The 17266-nt window shown below is 46.3% G+C and overlaps 1 protein-coding gene and 1 pseudogene across 11 annotated transcripts in view; both read left to right on the top strand.

Annotated features, from left to right (window-relative positions):
* The window catches only part of FNBP1 (formin binding protein 1), a 144374-nt gene that overhangs the window by 107182 nt on the left and 19926 nt on the right, over positions 1-17266 (top strand). For 4 of the 11 annotated variants that reach the window (XM_040482638.1, XM_040482632.1, XM_040482633.1 and 1 more), the window contains 6 exons: positions 330-458; positions 1647-1793; positions 8407-8604; positions 9547-9729; positions 13316-13399; positions 15938-15952. In XM_040482638.1, the coding sequence (XP_040338572.1) occupies positions 330-458; positions 1647-1793; positions 8407-8604; positions 9547-9729; positions 13316-13399; positions 15938-15952 (756 nt within the window). The remainder of the gene's footprint in view (positions 1-329; positions 459-1646; positions 1794-8406; positions 8605-9546; positions 9730-13315; positions 13400-15937; positions 15953-17266) is intronic. The other 7 variants (XM_040482642.1, XM_040482640.1, XM_040482634.1 and 4 more) reach the window with 6 other exon arrangements.
* LOC121035209 (uncharacterized) lies at positions 11448-11545 on the top strand (annotated as a pseudogene).

Genomic DNA, 17266 nt, shown 5'->3' with positions numbered 1-17266 from the left:
TATATAGAGAAGCAAGTTCCCACAAGGGCCGTCTAGGTGACATAAATACGTCAACTGGGCCAAGTGCAGACAATACAGAATAGCGGTGCTTGTGTTGAACTAGAAAGTAATGCCAAGTTAAGACAATAGAGAATGGTAGGGCCTGTGAAAAACTAGGGTTCACATCCTTACCTAAGCCAAATTCAAATTCTCAACAATTTCTAGAAAATAACACCTGCTACATATAACACATTTGAGGTCAGTTTGACTGCAGATCCCTCCGGTTGGCGGTCCAAGGCCCCTTACTGTATTCATTAAACATGGGGGTGTTCTCATTTTTTGGCCCCAAGGCACGTCAGCAAGCTCAAGTACGTCACCAAATGGCCGAGGACAGCAGAGCCGATTACTCGTCAATTCTCCAGAAATTCAACCACGAGCAGCACGAGTATTACCATACTCACATCCCCAACATATTTCAGGTAAGTGATTCAGACCTCCCGAGGTGGCCTTGCTTTGAGAGCCACGTTGCCTTGGAATCACGATGGCTGGGCTTATATGCTGAGTATTTATATAGAGTTCTAAATTTCCTGGCACTGAAGCCATTTTTTAAAGCGTCCGGATCAAGCCTTGACTGGCACCAAGGTGAACTAGAACATTAATCTCAAGGTTAATCAGTTGGCCTTTCCAGACATCCTCGGTTGGTACCTGCAGCCTTTCTTGGCCAGTTTGAGAATTTACAATTCTTAGACTAGTGCCCTTTTCACCGAAAGGACTGTTCTGGTTCTGAAATGCCAACTTAACCTGAGGAGTCCTAGCGGAATTCCTAAGGTGGTAGGATTTGAACAAAGGACAGAACTTTTCTCTGGATTGTTTCTCTTTGGGCTACTTTAGGTTGTCGGAAATGGCATGAAGAAAGATGTATACGTGTTCTCCCGCTTTGGGAATCTTTTACGACTTGTGTCCAGTTGTAGGGAAAATAACAAGTATTTGCGTCTTAGTGTCTACGCACACAGCAAACAAGAAGCTCCAGCTTGTAGAAGGAAGATACACCAGTGACATCTCGGCCTGTGTTGGGTTGAGGCGGTTAACTAACGCCAGGCTTTTGGTAAAGAGTGAAGTAGGGGATCAAAGGCAGAAGAGATAGTCTGAAATGTATCACCGATAAAAGCACTTGAGTTTGGGGTTCTCAATGAAGCTGGAATGGAATCCTATAAAGTATAGTAAAACCTTGGTGTGCGAGCATAATTCATTCCAGAAGCGTGCTTGCAATCCAAAGCACTCGTATATCAAAGTGAATTTTAGGAACCATTGGCTCAGTTGTGATCCTGTGACACTCGGCATCGCGTACTACTCGTTTGCAAGGCGTCGCTCGTTTATCGAGTTAAAGTTTATTAGAGATGTTTGCTTGTCTCGTGGAACACGTGCAGAACAAAGTTACTCGCAATCCAAGGTTTTACTGGATACATTTGGGCAGCCTAACGATTCATAAAATAACGTGTACAGCTGGTGAATGTGGAGGCAATAATTACAATGAATGTCTAGCTCGAACCCTATCGATGGACCTGTTTCCCTCCTAGACTGTTTGCTAGAGGTGACAGTGCCACTGAAGGCAACTTCCGTAAGTAAGAGTGGACTATGTTAATTTCATACAAAATCTAATGTTGCAGAAAATACAGGAGATGGAGGAAAGGAGGATACTGAGGATTGGGGAGTCAATGAAGACCTACGCCGAAGTTGATCGGCAGGTGATTCCGATCATTGGGAAATGCTTGGATGAAATAGTAAAGGCGGCCGAATCGATTGATCAGAAGAATGTAAGTATTGTAGCTTGGACTTAACTTACAACCAAGTATCTCTGGTTCCACCATTTCTTCACCACCGCCTCCAGCGACCTCACTGGATCATCTCGCGGTGGGGAGTTGCTTCCCGTGATCACCAGTACTTTGAGCAGTCGTTATACCGCTTTCAAGTGTTCTCTTCATCCCTCAGGGTTTTGGATTCAGCTCTCAAACTTCTTTTGTGGGAGACACAGATAAGTCTGAGACATCGCAGAATTAAATGGCTTTCTTGTCCGTTGGCTGAATAACCCCCCACATTGGGATCTGGTTCTTTAAGGCACTACTGAGGTTTTGGGCCAGGTATTTCTTTATCGTAGGGGCCTGTCATGAGCACTAAAGGGTGTTTAGAAGCATCCCTGGTTTCTACCCACCAAATGCCGGAAGCACCCCTTCCCAAGTTGTAATGGTCAAAAGTGTCTCTGGACGTTGCGAAATGTCCCCTACAGGGCAACACCGTCTCCATCTGAGAACACTGCTTAGGGCCAGTGTCATTCGTTTGGATTCCTTTCCTAGAAACCTGTTTTCCCTCAATAAAAGTATCGACTAGAACACCAGCATAGGCTTTTACAAACATTCATTAATTTGCAAAACCAAATATTGAACAAAAAGCGATGTCGTAAGTCTTCCTTGTCATACGAGTGTCTTAAAATGAGTCCAGGCGAGGGATCAAAGCCATCTTTTCTGTATGAACATATCTCAGCATGTAGATTTTTCATTGCTCTGAGAATATGTGTGTTAACATTTAAGGCCATGTGTGTAAAAAAACAAAAAACTCTCGTCAATCCAATGTGCAGAAATACTTCCAAATGTGTTAAATGGTAAGTGTTTTTAGGGGGAATAGTTCCAGTAGCAGGCATATTTTTTTCATTTTAGGATTCCTCGACCTCTGTTTTAGTAAATCTGTTTGCCAAGAGCCCTCTTCTTCGGGGACTTCAGCCAACTTTTGGGGGGAAGATTACTGATGCTTCTGAATTAATGGTGTTTCCCTCACAAAACTACGTTGTGCCCACATGGATTCACAAGTGATCAAACCATCCTTTCCTGAAGCTGAAAATTTCTTTATTTGATGGTGGTTTTCTTTATGTCCTTTAAGCATCTGAAGGGAAAAACAGTTTAGACACACGTGACTGGGCTTGCATCCACGCAGTCAAGTTTTTCCATGCAACGAGTGCCTGCTCCGTTTCCTGATTGCCATTGCTTCATCAATTTCATCGATGGTGGCTCATCGATGCCTGGCTCATAGAGGGAAATCAAGTCTCCGTGAGGCTTTTTCTAATCTCCCTATTTAAAATGTCAACGGTCACCAATAAAATACTGTGGGGAGGGACCTTTTAAAGGGAAATAGTAATGGGGCGCCTGGGTGACTCAGTCAGTTGCATGTCCGACTTCGGCTCAGGTCATGATCTCGCGGCTCATGAGTTCGAGCCCCGCATGAGGCTCTGTGCTCCGAGCCTGGAACCTGCTTCCGATTCTGTGTCTCCCTCTATCTCTGCCCCTCCCCACCCCTCTCTTTCTCTCTCTCTCAAAAACGATAAACGTTAAAAAAATTTTTAGAAGTGAGGTCAGTTCTTGACTTTTTTCCTTAGCTTCATTACTTCTGGCATTGATGAAAATCTGAAACAAGCCTGGTTTAAATTTCTTATAGTAAGAAGCTTGGAAATTTCTTTTTCCTTGAAATTTCCTTGAAATTTATCAGATCACGTCTGAAGGATGGGTTTCCCTTTATAGGTTTTATCTGAGAAATTGTGAGCCCACTGGATTTATAGGATATTTCTCCCATTATGGGATCCTTGTTTTCCATTATATCACTGATAATTCTTTCTCACCTGTGACCTTTATGTTGCTAAATCCAAGGGTCTTTCTTTCTTTCTTTCTTTCTTTCTTTCTTTCTTTCTTTCTTTCTTTTAATGTTTATTTATTTATTTATTTATTTATTTTTAATTTTTTTTTTTCAACGTTTATTTATTTTTGGGACAGAGAGAGACAGAGCATGAACGGGGGAGGGGCAGAGAGAGAGGGAGACACAGAATCGGAAACAGGCTCCAGGCTCTGAGCCATCAGCCCAGAGCCCGACGCGGGGCTCGAACTCACGGACCGCGAGATCGTGACCTGGCTGAAGTCGGACGCTTAACCGACTGCGCCACCCAGGCGCCCCAATGTTTATTTATTTTTGAGAGTGAGAGAGACAGAGCATGAGCAGGGAAGGGCAGAGAGGGAGACACAGAATCCAAAGCAGGCTCCAGGCTCTGAGCTGTCAGCACAGAACCCGATGCAGGGCTTGAACTCAGAAGCCGTGAGATCACGGCCTGAGCTGAAGTCGGACGCTCAGCCTACTGAGCCACGCAGGCGCCCCTCCGAGGGTCTTTTCTAGGTCTTCATTCAAGTTCTTATTCAAGTACTTGAAGTATTAGGAGCACTGGCCCCCACTTGGCCACCCCCCTACTTACTCTTCCTTTACGTGATTCCCAGGAAACCATAACGTGATGGCTTTTCCTCACTGCCTCAGTCTCCTTTGCTTATTCGTGTTTTTCTTTCTTCTTGCCATTGAAGGGGGAGTACCCCCGGGCTTTGATCTCGGATCTCTGAACTCTGCCCATTGACTCCTTGGAGCGATCCGTAGACTCTTGGAGCGTTAAGTCCCATCTCAAGTATGAATCACACATGTTACGATCCCAGCCTGGACTCTCCCCTCCACCGCAGGTTCATTCATTCAGTTGCCTAGTGGCTTCTCCTCTTGGAGGTCCAGTATGTTCCTCAAGCTTGGTGTATCCAAAATGGAGCTCCAGACCTGTCTGGCCACACCCGCGCCTCCCGGGGTCCGCACTGCCTCCGTTACAGCATTTCTGTCCTTCCAGTGGCGTGGAATCATCTTTGATGTCCGCCCCCACCCCCCCTTTCTGACACCTGCTTCAACTTATCAGTCCATCCTGCTGGCTTTCCCTTCAGAACCCATACCCTTCTCACCACCTCTCCTGATCCAAGATCTCCATCACCTCGGATTGGGCAGGAGGAGCCCGGATGACTGCAGGAGACCTCTAACTAGTCTTCCACCTTTGTCCCCCACCCCCGTTCATTCTTAACACAGAGACCAGAGGGTTCTTTTTTTTTTTTTTTTTTAAACAATAAGCCAGGTCACATGTCTCCTCTGCTCAGGGCCCTCACAGGGCTTCTGTCTCCCGGAAAAAATCAAAACCACTGGGGCCTCGACGCCCTGAACCATCTGGAACGCACGCCCTCCCGTTTATCCGTCCCACATCGCCTATTCTCTGTTCTCCCCAATGCTGTCTTCCTCATAAGCTCAAAAGGATGCTCCTACCTTGCTGTTCCTCTGCCTGGAATGTTACCTGCCTGGCTTACTCCCTCAACCTTCGGTGTTCCTTGAATGAATGTTTCAATTTGCTTTTTTTTTTTTGAGAATTCAAGGGTGAGATATTCCTTAATCCCTGTGTACCACCTCTCCTTGCACATTCCTTTCCGCCTGCCCTGTTCTCACAGCGTGTTTCAAGTTTATCTTCTTCGGCAGATTCGGCTCTTAGCACAGTTACGTGTGGTCCTGCTGCTTTGATCTTTACACCCTCCGAAACCCATGTTCTTTCCCTTAAGCCCACCACCTTGTTCTTTTTATTTCTAAAACCAGCGCCGTTCCTGGCACACGTCTGGATCTGCCCACTCGCTCGCAAGTGCCAGGCACAGTTCTGAAGTCGGAGACGGACAGTAGCAACATTAAACGAGTGTTAAAACAGGATGAGTGCAGAGCCCCTGGGTGGCTCAGTCAGTTGAGCATCTGACTCTTGGTTTCTGCTCACATCATGATCCCAGGGTCGTCGGATCGAGCCCTGCGTCAGGCTCTGCGCTGTGCATGGAGCCTGCTTAAGATTCTCCCTCTCTCTGTCTCTCTCTCTCTCTCTCCCCCCGCTGTCCCCCTCTCCCCAGCTTGTGTGCTCTCTAAAATAAAGTACAATAAAATAAAATACCAGGATGAGCATTTGGGGGAAAATGAGGTAGGAAAGGGTGTTAGAAGTGCCTGTGGGGTATTCTACCAAGGAGTGACGTTTGAGCAAAGATTTGGAAGAGGTGATTACTTATTTAAATGGGGGAGGAGGTCCTAAAGCCCCCAGCTCTCCAACAAACCGGATGTCCCCTCTCCCCCTTAATGCAGTGTCAGAATCACATGATTACTTAAGCGTTTCCACTGGTTTATTTATGTGAGGTCAGTTTCCACTTATTTTCACATGGCCATGTTTTCGCTAGAGCACAGCGGCGTGCTCACTGGCACACCCGGGCTTGTGGATCCGACTCTGCTAGCGTACGTCTCCCCCCGCGTGTGACCAGAAGCGTAGTGTCTTACACAAGGGGGATTGTTTCCCCTGTCACGTAACGGATGTCTGCAGGCAGAGGGTCCAGTCGTGGCGTGGACAGATGTCTCTGAGACCTCAGGGACCCGGGCTTCTCTTAGCTCACAGCTTTTGATGATGTGACCTTCAAACTCAACGTGGCTTCTGGAGCTCCAGCCATCACGTCCGACTTCCAGAAAGCAGAATATAGAGAAGGGCCCACACCATCCCTTTAAAGAGTTTTCATAAAATGGTGCCCTGTCCTGTCTACGTCTCAGAGATCTCAGAGGTCAAAAGTTAGGTGGTCTGGGGCGCCTGGCTGGCTCAGTCGGTTAGGCGTCCGACTTTGGCTCAGGTCATGATCTCATGGTTCACGGGTTTGAGCCCCACGTTGGGCTCTGTGCTGACAGCTGAGAGCCTAGAGCCTGCTTCAGATTCTGTGTCTTCCTCTCTCTCTGCCCCTCCCCGGCTCGTGCTCTGTCTCTCTCTCTCCGTCCCTCCCTCTCTCAAAAATAAACATTAAAACAAAATTTTAAAATAATAAAAACAAACCAAAAAAAAGAATTGAGATCTTCCCAGGGGCACCTGGGCGGCTCAGTCAGTTAAGCGTCTGACTCTGGCTCAGGTCATGTTCTCACGGTTCGAGGGTTCAAGCCCTGTCCTGGGTGGTGCCTGCTTGGGATTCTCTCTCTCGCGCTCGCTCTCTGCGCCTGTCCCTCGTTCTCTTTCTCTCAAAATAAATAAATAAAAGAAAAGAAAAGAACTGAGATCTTTCTAGGTTGCCTTCTCTATAGTTACTTTCTTTAACTTTTTAAATGCTTATCTGTTTTTGAGAGAGAGTGAGACTGTGTGAGTGCGGGCAGGGCCGAGAGAGAGGGAGACAAGAATCCAAAGCAGCCTCCGGGCTCTGAGCCGTCAGCACAGAGCCCGACGTGGGACTCGAACTCATGAGAACTCGAACTCATGAGATCGTGACCTGAGTTGAAGTCAGACACTTACCCGGCTGAGCCACTCAGGCGCCCCTGTGATATTTTATGTATACATCTATCTTTCTATGACATTATGGCTGTGATTGCCTCACACGTTTGTCTGCGCTCTCTGACCCTGAGAAGGTGAGGCACCCAGAGTTCCTAGCAGCGTGCACGCCGTAGAGTTCATTGATTTATTCAGCAAACATTTGTTGCCCACGGTTCTCCCCAGGCACCATCCATGTTCTGGGGATACAGTAGAGGAAAAACAGAAGGGAGCTTGCCTTTGGGACTGTGAACAAATGCATACATAAGGAAAAATCATGCGATGAATTAAAACCCCTGAACCACAATGAACCAAAGAAATGAGAGCGATGATCTCCTCTTGGCTTTGACTTTGGGGGGGTGCTAAATTACCTTAGGAATTTCTGGTGAGAACCAGACTTTTGTATTACTGTAGTTTTCAAGGGAATTGCGTAACAGCTGTTCATTTTTTCCTCCTGCTTTTAGCAAAGTCATTCTTCCTTAGTATTTGTTTCTCTATATGTGGACAGGTGGTTCTTAAAAGTATTCTCCCATCTCCATTAGACACATACCTTTACAAATGGCACGAAGTCTTTCTAGTTATAAAAATATTTCTGGAGGGTCGCCTGGGAGGCTCAGTCGGTCAAGTGCCCAACTCTTTTTTTTTTTTTTTAAATTTTTTTTTTTTAACGTTTATTTATTTTTTTGGGACAGAGAGAGACAGAGCATGAACGGGGGAGGGGCAGAGAGAGAGGGAGACACAGAATCAGAAACAGGGTCCAGGCTCTGAGCCGTCAGCCCAGAGCCCGACGCGGGGCTCGAACTCACGGACCGCGAGATCGTGACCTGGCTGAAGTCGGACGCTTAACCGACTGCGCCACCCAGGCGCCCCCAAGTGCCCAACTCTTGATTTCAGCTCAGGTCATGATCTCACGGTTTGTGAGTTCGAGCCCCGCGTCGGGCTCTGGGCTAACATCCTGGAGCCTGAAGCCTGCTTCAGGCTCTCTCTCTTCCTCCCCTGCTCGCTCTCTGTTTCTCTCTCAAAGATAAATAAAGATTTAAACAAACTTTTAACAAGAGAAAAAGAAAAAAATATATATGTTTGACTAGAAAAAAATCTGTTATTAACCAATATAGATACAATTCTGTGAGTCCTTATGTGGACAAAATTCTTTACCCGGTCAGCTGTATGATCATAATTCATTGTGTAAAAGGTATTTGCACGTATTTAAATGCATTCCTGTTTGGTGGGTGTCATTTCAGGATTCGCAGCTGGTCATAGAAGCTTACAAGTCCGGCTTTGAGCCTCCCGGGGACATTGAATTTGAGGATTACACTCAGCCGATGAAGCGCACTGTGTCAGATAACAGCCTCTCGAATTCCAGAGGAGAAGGCAAACCGGAGCTCAAATTTGGTGGCAAATCCAAAGGAAAGTTGTGGCCCTTCATCAAAAAAAATAAGGTACTGATGGTTGGACCCGGTGTGAAAGGAGTTTTATAAAGTGTGGCGATTTTTGACTTTCTCTGTTAAGCCTTTAAAAAACAAACAAACAAGCAAAGAATTTTAAACAGAACGCAGAATGCACAGAAAGGAAAGCTAGTGAGCTGTTTTATTTTGAACCATCATTTCTCTTTGGTGGCGGAACCTTTGCCATGGCCATTTGTCTGACTTCCGATGCATTACCACTTTGTACCGTGTCGCCCACGCTAACCCTGACCTCTACTGACCTCTCGGCCATTTCCCATCATGCCTTTCACTGCTAAGTCTCCCAGACGCCCGGTCGCCTCGGCTGGGAGAGGGGTTACCGCACAGAATTCCGATAACGATTTATCAGCAGATCTCATTGGAATCGCTTCCATGGGTTAATAACTCGGTGTTGAACTCGTGTTAACCTGTGTGCGTCCATGACCATTTTTTGCGTTTTCTTTTGATAGTGTGATGCGCCAGGCGCATGGCCGCTCTAACCTGGGCGTCGGCTGTGGTCAAGGCCGCGTGACTGCTTTTGCCTCAGGATAACTTGCTCTGTGCTTCGCCGAGGCTGTCGGGTCCTTCATTTCCTCCCCCCAAGCTCAGCTCTGTTAGCGTAGGCGGGTCAGAAGTCTTGGCCCTTTTGGCTCTAACGGGTTTGGCGTAACTAACCAGAAGCCCTAGTTTGCATGTGGAAAGTCTGCATGAGCTGCTGGTCAGATATCCCTTGGTCTTCTTTTGTTGCTTCTACTTACTAAAAACTTCCCCTTTCGTCACATGCCCCAGTGTTTTCTTTTGGACCATGGCCGGGATAGTCGATCGTTTTGCGTTGTACTTGCTTTGGATTTCCAATATGATTTGATGCTTATTTTTGTTTTGTGTCTTATCTTCTTGTTTCTGATTTTACTCTGTCACTGCTCCGTCTCTCACATGTAGCTTATGTCCCTTTTAACATCCCCCCATCAGCCTCCCCCTCCTCCCCCTGCCTCTGCCTTACCCACTGCTGTTCCCAACGGCCCCCAGTCTCCCAAGCAGCAAAAGGAACCCCTCTCCCATCGCTTCAACGAGTTCATGACCTCCAAACCCAAAATCCACTGCTTCAGGAGCCTAAAGCGTGGGGTAAGTTCCGCTCCGGAATCCTGTCTCTCTCGTGCGCTTGGGTTGTGTGTTTGGCTCTGCGTCACTTTATCTCGTTTGTGAGTTGAACCCGTTGTGTTTGCCCATAACGTGAAACCGTAAGGGCCTGTGATTCCTCATAGCTAGACAGAAGGACAACGATAGAGAGAGGGGAGGAGGAAGGAGGAAGGAGAATGGACGGAAAGAAGAAGGGAAAGCCAGCCAGCCCGGGGCTCTGTGCGCCCTTGGCGCATTTCGGAAGGACTTTTCTCCACTTCCCTTTGAAAACATCTAAGTCATTAATATTTTACCAAAAAAGGAAAGCTTCGGTTCGCTCTCTGAAGCCAGTGGCAGACGAGATGAGGAATTGGAAGTCACTGTACGCTCAGAAAATACTTGCTTGTTAATTCCCAAAACCACCTGAGTGTCGCCGAGGCACTTCTCTCCGGGCTGAGCCTCAGGGTTCGGAGGGCGGAGATGTCATGAGTTTACAGTGGTTTCTTTTTTTTTTTTTTAATTTTTTTTTTTTTTTAACATTTATTTATTTTTGAGACAGAGAGACAGAGCATGAATGGGGGAGGATCAGAGAGAGAGAGGGAGACACAGAATCCAAAGCAGGCTCTGAGCTGTCAGCACAGAGCCTGACACGGGGCTCGAACTCACTGACTGTGAGATCATGACCTGAGCTGAAGTCGGACACTCAACCAACTGAGCCACCCAGGTGCCCCTAATGTTTATTTATTTTTGATAGAGACAGAGACAGAGCGTGAGCAGGGGTGGGGCGGAGAGAGAGGGAGACACAGAATCGGAAGCAGGCTCCAGGCTCTGAGCCATCAGCCCAGAGCCCGACGCGGGGCTCGAACTCACGGACCGCGAGACCGCGAGATGGTGACCTGAGCCGAAGTCGGACGCTCAACCGACTGAGCCACCCAGGCGCCCCTACAGTGGTTTCTTTAGCTGTTTGGCTGAACTTAAGAGACTGATAAAATACCTGTTGACCAGAAGAGGCCAAACGCAGTATTTGTCTTTAAAGGGTGAAAGTAAGAAGCCGCTGACGTTTATCGAGCGCTTCTGATGTACCAGACCCTGTTCTGTGTGCTCGTTTGCTTTTCCTTCAGCCGCCCTCCGAACCTAGGTACCGAGGTTTCCTTATCTTACTGGCAAGAAAACTAAGGCATAAAAAAAAGATGAACTTAGGAAGACGGCGAGCCACAATGAAAGCCAGAGAGCCCGCTCGTCACACGCCGAGGTTTTGCGACATCCACATTCAGGGAGAACCTGGCACCACACGGTCGACGCGCCAGTGGCGGTCATTTATACTCCAGGTTGCCACGCTGATTACCATTGCCTGGCTTCACTCCCAGGGTCTTGTGGAGTTGATCCAGGAACCAAAAGTAGATACGAGTGTGGTTTACGGGAAAAGATTGGAATAGAGTCAGCCGTAGCCTCCCAGATAAATCTAACCGATCAGTGGACTCTAAGCCACACCCCCAATACTCTTCATGACCAATAACGAGTGAAGCGTGGCGATGAAGAGCAAACAGACACATGGCGCGGTGACGTATCCAGTAAAGGTCTTTTGTCCTGACCTTCGGGGATCGCCGTCCGGTGGCAGGGGGGTGTTGTTCTTGTACCGACATGATTTTTACTCTTCCCCTCCTTGGGGTAAAAAAGGAGTGTAAGTAAATAACAGCCAACTAAGTTGTTGCCTTTTAAAACAAGGGACAGCCCATCTGCTAAAATTGGAACGATACAGAGGGGATTAGCGTGGTCCCTATGTGAGAGTGACACACAGAATCATGAAACGTTCCATTTTTTTAAATGTCTATTTATTTATTGTTGAGAGAGAGAGAGAGAGAGAGCGAGTGTGAGTACACGAGCGAGGGAGGGGCAGAGAGAGAGGGAGACGCAGAATCCAAAGGAGGCTCCAGGCTCCGAGCCGTCAGCACAGAGCCCGACGCGGGGCTCGAACTCACGACTGCGAGATCATGACCTGAGCCGAAGTCGGACGCTTAACTGACTGAGCCACCCAGGCGCCCCTGCGCGTCCCATATTTTAAAAATAAATAAGTAAACAGAACAAGGGACAACCCCCCTATTTCTTTATATGCAGAGTTTCTTTCATCGGGGAATCCCAGTGTTTCATGCAAAGAATCTGTATTGTTGGTGGGATTATTTTGTTTTAAGGTTACCCAGCGTGTCAGGTTAAGAATTAGAGATTTGACTTCCGCAAGACTTCAGGAGAGCCGTTGTTAGGAGGCAGAGTATAGCATCACAAGTAGATGACAGAGCGCGTTGAGCTCTATAATGAGATCTCAATCCCTGACTCGATCAGGCTGGCTTTTAACACGCCCGTCCATCCCGCTTTTACTCCTGGAAGAATTTCCAACATCTGGCCAGGGTATTTTTGCTCGACTGTATAAAGTGTTACATCAACTGTAAGTCTGTTAACCCATCTCGGCCACTTCCAAAACCTTTACAGAGCGCTCATTTATTATATTTCTAATAAACCCCTCTGCACGGTCTTTTGGAATCTCCTAATGGAGTATGTTGAATATCCGTGATTGTTTCCCATTTGTTTGTGTCTCTTCCATTCTGTCAACACCACACAGCCTGTCGGTTGCAAATGGTTTCTGAATCTGTGTCTCATGCTGTTCTCTGAATGTTTCAGAAAAGACCAAAGAATGTCAGTAATCAATAAGCGTACGGGAAAGATGGCTAGGAAAAATGTAACACTTAACACAGTGAAATGAGAAACCAGCTATTATGAGGATTTAAAGGAAAATCCCTTTTAAAAAAAAAATGGTCATCAGCAAAATGAAGTTTATTTCTTACTCTTTAAACCTGTGCTCAGCAAAAACAGGGTTAACAAAATTTCTCCTCAATAGTGAGTGTGCTTTTCTGAGAGTGAACTCACACATACACAGACTGGAAACATCAGTAAGGAAATAGAAACATACTTCTGCCTCCCTCAACTTTTGCTCAGTCTGCTCTTAGCAAAGGTCACATTTGATGACCCTTCCTTCAGGAAGTCGCAGTCAACAAAAAGGAAAGAAAAACAAAAAGGAAACTCATGACCGGAGTACGATTAGGAAGTTCAAAAATAAAAAGCAATCTGAGGTTTGGGGAAACAAATTTCATTTTATTCTTTTTAATTTATTATTTTTTAACAAATTGGATGTAAAGCAACCCTACCAGGCAAGGGTGTTGTAAGCCGTTGGCATCTGCAAGAAAATTCTGTTTCACTGAACATTTGTACAGCAGGTCACCTGAGCACGATTAGCCATGTTTTCATCTTTCCGTAAGAAAAATGAAACTAGAAAGTATGGTCTCGGTTTGCCATTTACAGATGTAATTTTATTGCCTTAAATTAAGATTTCTTTTCCTGGGCTGGGCAAGGGCCTTCTAAATCTAAAACATGGACATCTTTTCCCCCACGTTTGAGAGCTCGTTGCATGGAAAAATCCCATCAAAGTGGATGAAAAGATTTGGAAAGTCCTTACCGACCGACCGTTTGTCAGATGTTGCGGTTTTATGGTTACTGTAATTTTTTATTTATTTTATCTTGTTCTCTCGCTGATTATTGGCAGACTCAGTCTTTCTGTTTTCACAAAGAACTCATGAAGAGGACGATAGGGAAGCCCACGTATGCTTTTGAAGCTAGGGACTATGTTGTAAGTTTCCATGTGTCGGCCAGGTCATTCAGTCACAGCACAGGCACTAACCCCTATGACAGCACCAAGACTGGGGACCCAGCAATGAAATTCTCCACTGGCGGACCTGGACACAGGAAAAGCCTAATTCTCAGTATAAATGCAATCCCAAGCTCCTTCATCCGGAAAGCTTGGGGCGGGAGGGGGGAAGGGAACCCAACTTCCCAATAACCACCAAACTGCCTAAAAATGCCAGTGAGCTGAGCTCGGCCGTCTGAGACGATGTCCCTGGGTATATGCCTTTACGGCAGAGTCTCACCCATAAGCGCAGCCACAGAGCGTGGTCCCAGGAGAAGGACACTGTTAACGGACGGCAGTTGCGTAGCAAGAGGGCTCACGATCCGGTCTGAAACAGGTGGATCCGTAAGGGGGTTATGCCGTAAAGCTTGGAGGGCCGGAATGACCACTGAAGCAATGAGCAAGGTCATAGGGTCGTACCGTGACTTTCCATGGACCTTAAACACATTTACTCGTGTATTTATTTTCACCGTCCCCTTTCTTCGTACTTGAGGTTAGTACCTGCGGCTGCAGAATAACACATGGACCCGCTGGCTCTGTGTTCCCTCATGTGTTATTGACACGTGTGGCTTCCAAGGCTCCATACTCGTTGCCTGAAACTGACAGCTTCTTAGTTCCCCGGGTGTCTCGCAGCGCACTTAATGCCGTCTTTGAAAACGATTCTCTTAAATGATTCGGTTTCTAATGTTAAATGATCTAACTGGCTGGCTTACAACTCACGACCGAAAACCAGTTTATAATAATCGTTACAGGAATACACGGCACCGTGCTGGTGCTTTATGTAGATTACCCATCACGGTCCGCTTCGGAAAATCGAATTTTGTCTTGAAAACTCGGTATTTTCCTATTGGTGCTCGGATTTGTTTCCAGTCCTCATGATTCGTTTTCATTATGAAGTGGTGATATTCCCGTGCCATGAGGTTGGATGTTAGAATTCTTCTTTCGGGATGCTTAAGGAAGAATACATAACTTGCATACATATATAAGTGACCGAAGTAGCCGAATAGAGAGCAGGTAACGTATGAAGTTCAAATGCCGGTTCTTTGAATTAGCAGCATTGAAGACGATAACGTGTGAGGAGACATCTGTAGGTGGTAGTGTGCTTTCTAGGGAAGATATTCGCAAAGTTTTCTGCTGTGCACCCGGTGTTGTCTGTAAAGAACCCAAGTCGTGACAAACTGATCTGTGCTAAAGCTCACAGGAGGGGCGCACAAGACAGTCGCGAGTGTGCCTGTGTGTACCGTGTTCTCCCAAAAGTTTTGTCCGACCACTTCTTTCCTTCAAAGTCTTTCTTTTTCCCCCATAAGGGCAATGTCTTTAAAAGCTTCCTGCCTATTTAAAAAGAAGCGTCCATTTTGAGTTAATCTTAAGAATAAGATTTTTTAAATCTGGCTAAGGAATTTTAACACCCTCCCCACCCGCCACTTAAAATCAAAGGGCCCTTTCTTCGGTGCTTTGTCCCCAACATATTTTTGATCCTACTACAGCTGCCGGAACTTTTAGGATTGACGACAGCTAAGCAAAAAGGCACTGCGATCTCAAAACACTGCTTTATAGCCATAGAGCATGTCCCCCCCCTGTTAACGAAGAATCGAATGTTTCGTTTGCTAATTCGGAGATGCCTCGTCATCTGTTTTGTGTCGAGGAATCACTATACCTTTGCTAATCTGCAGGCCCAGCAGAATTGCACCTGCTGTGTCCTGATAATTCCCAGGAAATCCACAGCAAGGAGTAAGTGTCCCTCGGTAGTTGAGAAGGTTACCTAAAGGTAACCTTCAGAGCAGCTGCTGCTGTTAATTCCCCAAGTGCTATGTAACCCCCGGGGGTAGGGCTCAGAGTGGATGGAGAGCCTCTGAATACACCTGCCACGGGGCAGGAGGTGGTGAGCGGTGCTCAGGTGGGAGAGAACAATGTCCCGCCTCCAGCCTGGTGCAGAGAGGCTTTCTGGCTCCTGTGGGTGGTTTCCTCAAGCAACTTCCGGTCCCTGGTCCCCCGTTCACCCACTCGAGAGTGGGTGCCTTTAAGAAATGCCAGTGATTAGAGTTCCTTAGGATGGATTACTTGTACCTTATGGAAGTCCTCGCTCTCCAGACCCCCGCTGTGAGTAAAACATTCCATGTGAAATTTGGTGAACAAAAGCCTACCTGATTATTCTTGGCTTTTACTATCCGCATGTGTTACCCACTGCAAACGTAATTTAGCTCATCTCCAGGCTGATGTGACCGATACAGAACTGTGAACAGAAACTCTCCTCTTCTATCTTTATTCTTTGCTCTGGCAACGTGGCAGCTAAAAGAAGGTTTTTGGCAGGGGCCAGCCCCTCTTGTGAACGTTTGCACAGATCCGCTGCAAGCCATTTGCACAAGCGACAGGTGAATTTATGTGCTATGTTAATACGGTAGAACTGGTCGAGTTCCTCTTCTTCTGATGTGTTGTCTCTCTCTCTTTTTTTCCCGTTACCTCTTCAATTTTTACATGAAGCTTTCTCTCAAGCTGGTAAGCACAATTATTCTATGCATGTCCTGAATCTAATCAGCTTTTTTTTTTTTTTTTTTTTTGGGTGTGTGTTTCCTTTGCGTGTGCTTTTGCTGGTGTTTTTTCATCAGACCTTTGCAAAACAAAGGTCCAAAATCTAATAGGGGCGATCTTAATCTTTTCAAGTTGCTAAGAAAATTAACGCTTAACTCTTGATTTGGTTTTCTTTCTTATTGGGGCCTTAAGAGGATGGCAGGTATTCATAAGCTTTATTTAAGTGCGAGCATAAATAGAAATACTCAATATCGGGGGGGTGGCTCATGGGATCATTTGGAGTCAAGGTAAACTTCGCAGCTGGAGGGTGCTCCTCCCTGGGGACCCCAGAAGCAGATGGAAGATGTGGGGAGCCTGAAGGACACGTGCAGGGATGGTGCTGGTCTCAAACTCAGGTCCGAGGCAGCCTGCGAGAATCGCAAGCCACGGAATCTTTAAAGTTGCTACATAAATACGTGGGTGCCTTGTGCATAGCTGATTTAAGAAATCACAAGGTGACTTTACAGACACCGGAAGGAGCCTCCTAAGCCTTTCTAAAATCATGTACTTAGTGTTCTGTGTTGTTCCTACCTACTTGCATATAGCCCTAGTAAACAGACTAATCATTATTAAATTTCTTAAAAGAAACTCTTAACTCTATAACCCTTAACTGTACTTCAGTTACGTGTAACTTACATAGTAGTCTCAACGGCACAGCTGAGAATTTCCTAAGATTATGGACCATGATAAATTGCAACAATTCAACCAGGGATGAATGAAGTCAGCACTTTCTGCAATTCTGTTGATAATGCAGGATAAGAGTTTCTGGTTATCCTGATGTACACATTTGTACGCGTGCATGTATATGTATATGTGCGCATATACAGAATTTTTTCCACCTGACTCAGTGTTTGGCAACCAACTCAACCCTAAAGAAAAGGAATATTTTAGGGGTGCCTGGCTGGCTCAGTCCTAGAGCATGTGACTCTTGATCTCAGAGTCATGAGTTCAAGCTCCGCGTTGGGCGTGGAGCGTACTTAAACACACGCATGTGCGCACACACACATTTATTTGATCCTAGCATTCATTTATCAAGAATTAAGCCCAAATGGACTCACTGGTGAATTCTACCAAATATTTCGGGAAGAAATTCTATCAGTTCTCTATAATTTCTTTCAGAAGATCGAAGCAGAGGAAATACTTCCTAACTCATTCTCTGGGGCCAGCATTACCCTAACGCCAAAACCAGAAGAGGGAAGGAAGGAAGGAAGGAAGGAAGGAAGGAAGGAAGGAAGGAAGGAA

The sequence above is a fragment of the Herpailurus yagouaroundi genome, unplaced genomic scaffold, assembly GCF_014898765.1.
Source record: "Herpailurus yagouaroundi ecotype Mexico unplaced genomic scaffold, PumYag 160, whole genome shotgun sequence".
In the NCBI taxonomy this organism is placed as follows: Eukaryota; Metazoa; Chordata; class Mammalia; order Carnivora; family Felidae; genus Herpailurus; species Herpailurus yagouaroundi.
This window is presented reverse-complemented; position numbering and strand designations above follow the sequence as displayed.